Below are 3,860 nucleotides of genomic sequence, written 5' to 3'. Positions count from 1 at the left end.
ATATATATAAATGTGTGTGTGTGTGTGTGTGTGTGTGTTTATGTGTATTTATGTGCGCGCGCACTTATTTATGTGTGTGTGTGTGTGTGGCTTATGTGTTGACGGATGTTGGGAGCCAAGTGAAATGTGAAGTAGGACATATTTAGGGAGTGAAACTTGGAAAACAATAGATGAAGGCCGCTAGAGGACCATTGGTGCTTCTCATATGCTCTATACAACACATCCAGTACATTGTGTGTGTGTGTGTGTATTTATACATACATACATATATATATATATATATATATATATATCTGTTTAGTTTCCACACTTGTAGCCATTCCTATTTGTTTGCTGGATGCAACATACCTCCTTGTAAGTCCTTGTATTTTTATATTATTCTCTCCTTCTCTTCTCTTCTCTTTCTGGATTTTCTTTCTGCAATCAATATGAATATCTTGATTATTTGCATTATTTGCTCGTTGAAGATTTCTCTGTGATACTGTCTCTTTATGAATGTTCTGTTCAATCTTGCCAGCCTCAGTTGTTTGTCTCTTTTCTATTTCTGTTACTTTATAAATATACAAATCTCTCCCTTTTCCTACCCACACATACACGTGTGTGTGTTTGTGTATTTATGTATATCTGTAACTATCTATCTATCTAGCTATCTATCTGTCTGTCTGTCTGTCTGTCTCTCTATCTATGTGTCTACCTCTTTCTATCTGTCTGTCTGTCTGCCTGCACATATATATATAGTATATGCGTGTGTGTAAGTGTGCATGTGCACGCGTGTGGTTTTTCAATAATTCATCCGTTTCTTTGAGCCACGATGGCTGTGTCCTGTGTATGCGCAATACATCCCAGCATCGTCGTCGTCGTCGTCGTCGTCATCATCTTCAATCTTGTCATTACCACCATGATTACTGTAAGGCAGCGAGGTGGTGGCAGAAAACGTTAGCACACCGGACAAAATGCTTAGCGGTATTTCGTCCGTCTTTACGTTCTGAGTTCAAATTCCGCCGAGGTCGACTTTGCCTTTCATCCTTTCGTGATCGATAAAATAAGTACCACTTGAACACTGGCGTCGTTGTACTCAACGTAACCCCTCCCTCAAAATTGCTACTCGGCTGCCGATAAGCCAGAGTCGGTAGAGCATCGTGGAAAATATGTCTTACTATTCAATTCCGTCTCTCTATATATATTTTCCAATTTCTTGCCTGTAGTCTTTGCATTTCCCTCTCAGCGTTCCACAAAATAAAGTACCAGCTATGTACTGGGTTGCTATAAACCATCTTTAAAACGTGTACCAGCCCTAGAAATCGTCATTATCATAATTACAATTAGCGCCATCATTAATTAAGATAAATTGCGATAAGAAGGAAGCAGAGAAGTCTCACCTCAGTCTGTCTACATTTTAGAGATAGAAGTGAAGTCCTTACAAGAAAGGAATGAAGGGCGATATATGATGTAATAGTACTAGGTAACTCCTGAATAGAAGTTGGTATGGTCACGGCTGGAACACCTCTGATGATACATATATAATATGCGAGCGCGCGCACACACACACACGCGCGCGCTAAATCAGGACTGAGCTGGAAGATAAATATTTTCTTTAAGTAAAATTAATTATTTCGCGCTCAAACATCATTAAGTCGATATCGTCGTATCAATATCTTTTGATTAGATAGCATTATTGCCCTATCCTAAGGCGGCGAGCTGGCAGAATCGTTAGCGCACTGGACGAAGTGCTTAGTGGTATTTCGCCCTTCGCTACGTTCTGAGTTCAAATTCCGCCGAGGTCGACTTTGCCTTTTATCCTTTCTGGGTCGATAAATTAAGTACAATTGAAACACTGGGTGAGGTGGGGGTTGGGTCGATGTAATCGATTTATCCCCACCCCTAAAATGGCTGCCCTTGTGGCAAAATTCGAAACCATTATTGATCGATCATCGTGATCACCACCACCTCCGTCATCATCATCATCATCAATGCCATCATCACGTTGATGGTCATATTACATGGTGTTCAACGGCGTCTCGTTATCTGGAGCTCATGGTTCCCCCCCCCCCATTTATTATTTTTCTTTTACATCGGAACACGTCTGTATCAGTTCTCGTAGCTCTATCAACAGACAGATGTCATCATCGTCATCATCGTCATCATCGTCATCATCGTCATCGTCATCATCGCCACCACCACCACCATCACTACCATCACCATTTACACAATCCTCGCTATCACTCTTATTGTCTTCATCACTACCCACTGCCATCATGTATGCCGCTAGCGCCACCACCACCACCACCACTGTCATATCCATATCAAATAATCACAATATCATGAGCCGATATTGCCATATCACTTTGCTCCGTATCACTTCCATCTCTGTGATATCAACACGGGACATAACAGTTCGACCTTGTTATCATTTTCAGTTTAGGCGTCTCACTATGGCTCAGCTAGTAGCCATCATGACGGGCTCTACTCTTAAAAATAACCCCTCCCACCCGCTACCTATATGTGTGTGTGTTCCATATAATATATGTTCCTATCACTTATATCTTTATACCTATGACCCCTTAAATATCCCTAATTCTGCGCCACAATAACTCTACCGTGTGCGTTGCGGTCGCCATTTTCACATCCCCATCCTGATATTCACTACCTCCAAACTCCTTCATGATATCCTCTATGCTACATCCCTGTCCTGATATCCATTATGCTATATCTCTGTCCTGGTATCCCTTTCGCTCTATCTCCATATCTCAGTTTCACCGTGGCTGTATGCTCGCAGATATCACCATGATTGTGTCTAAATCCACATATCACCATAGTTATATACACAATCGCAATATCAAGTATGGCTATATCTACATCTCAATATCACCATGATTGTGTTCCGTCAGAATATCACTGATATGATACCTTAAGGCATGGCTGGAATGGCTTTGGTCATTTGTATTCTTGATCAGTGTTGACCCATGGATAGAAAACAACAATTAAACACACACACACACACACACTGTGTATGTGAAATGCGTCTTATCAATATATAGTACACCTAGTTAGCTTATTATACACCAAGTTAGCTTATTATACACCAAGTTAGCATGTAAGATATCTGAATCTACAGTATTTTGTATACAGTACTACCTCGATTATCGCGGATGTTACGTTCCAAAACACTCCTGCGATAAGTGAAAATCCGCGAAGTAGAAACAGTACTGTACTGTATATTTATTTTATTATTTTAATAGTTTGTATATATTTATTTTGTTATAAATGCAAAACAATACCACGAAGGAATCGACGTCAGCTTAAATGATAAACCGCGATAAGTGAACCGCGATATGGCGAAGGATAATTGTAATTAAATGTTGTTTAGCCCTAGGCTATGATCAAAGTCGTTCTGGTCATAACCAACACCTTAAATTATTTAGACAGTGTATTTTAAACTACATTTACCCAGTGTGTCCTTCCTATCTTTATAGAGGAAAATGGTGAATAACTTGAAATTTGGTTGCTATCTCAAGACTCTCTCTCATTGACTAGGGTTTGTTTTTCTTATTTTGTTGTTTATCTTTGCTATTGTTGTTGTAGTTGTTGCAGCATTGTTATTTGGTGGTGGTAGTAGTAGTAGTAGTAGTAGTAGTAGTAGTGGTAGTGGTAGTAGTTGCTCTTATGGCATGCATTGTTCTCGTGCGGTAGGCAGCGGTCATCTTGTAAGCAACCTAAACGTCGCGGATGTCACGTGCTCACCAGATGGACACTTGAGTCACCAAGCTGCGCCAAGGAAATCGCCGCTCTCTAGTTTCCTGTTTCTTTGACCAGATTTCTCCTTTGCTTTTTATTTTTAAAGTCCCCATCGCCTCACCCCT

At 40.4% G+C, this 3,860-nt stretch overlaps 1 protein-coding gene across 2 annotated transcripts in view; it reads left to right on the top strand.

Annotated features, from left to right (window-relative positions):
- Positions 1-155: 155 nt before the first annotated feature.
- The window catches only part of LOC106879374 (transcription factor GATA-3), a 121,460-nt gene continuing 117,755 nt past the window's right edge, over positions 156-3,860 (top strand). For both annotated transcript variants that reach the window (XM_052973846.1, XM_052973844.1), the window contains exon 1: positions 156-354. In XM_052973846.1, coding sequence (XP_052829806.1) covers positions 171-354 — 184 coding nt within the window. In that variant the 5' untranslated portion in view covers positions 156-170. The remainder of the gene's footprint in view (positions 355-3,860) is intronic.

The sequence above is a fragment of the Octopus bimaculoides genome, chromosome 1, assembly GCF_001194135.2.
Source record: "Octopus bimaculoides isolate UCB-OBI-ISO-001 chromosome 1, ASM119413v2, whole genome shotgun sequence".
Classification (NCBI taxonomy): Eukaryota; Metazoa; Mollusca; class Cephalopoda; order Octopoda; family Octopodidae; genus Octopus; species Octopus bimaculoides.
The sequence above is the reverse complement of the archived record's forward strand: the minus strand, read 5'-3'. Positions and strand labels throughout refer to the sequence as shown.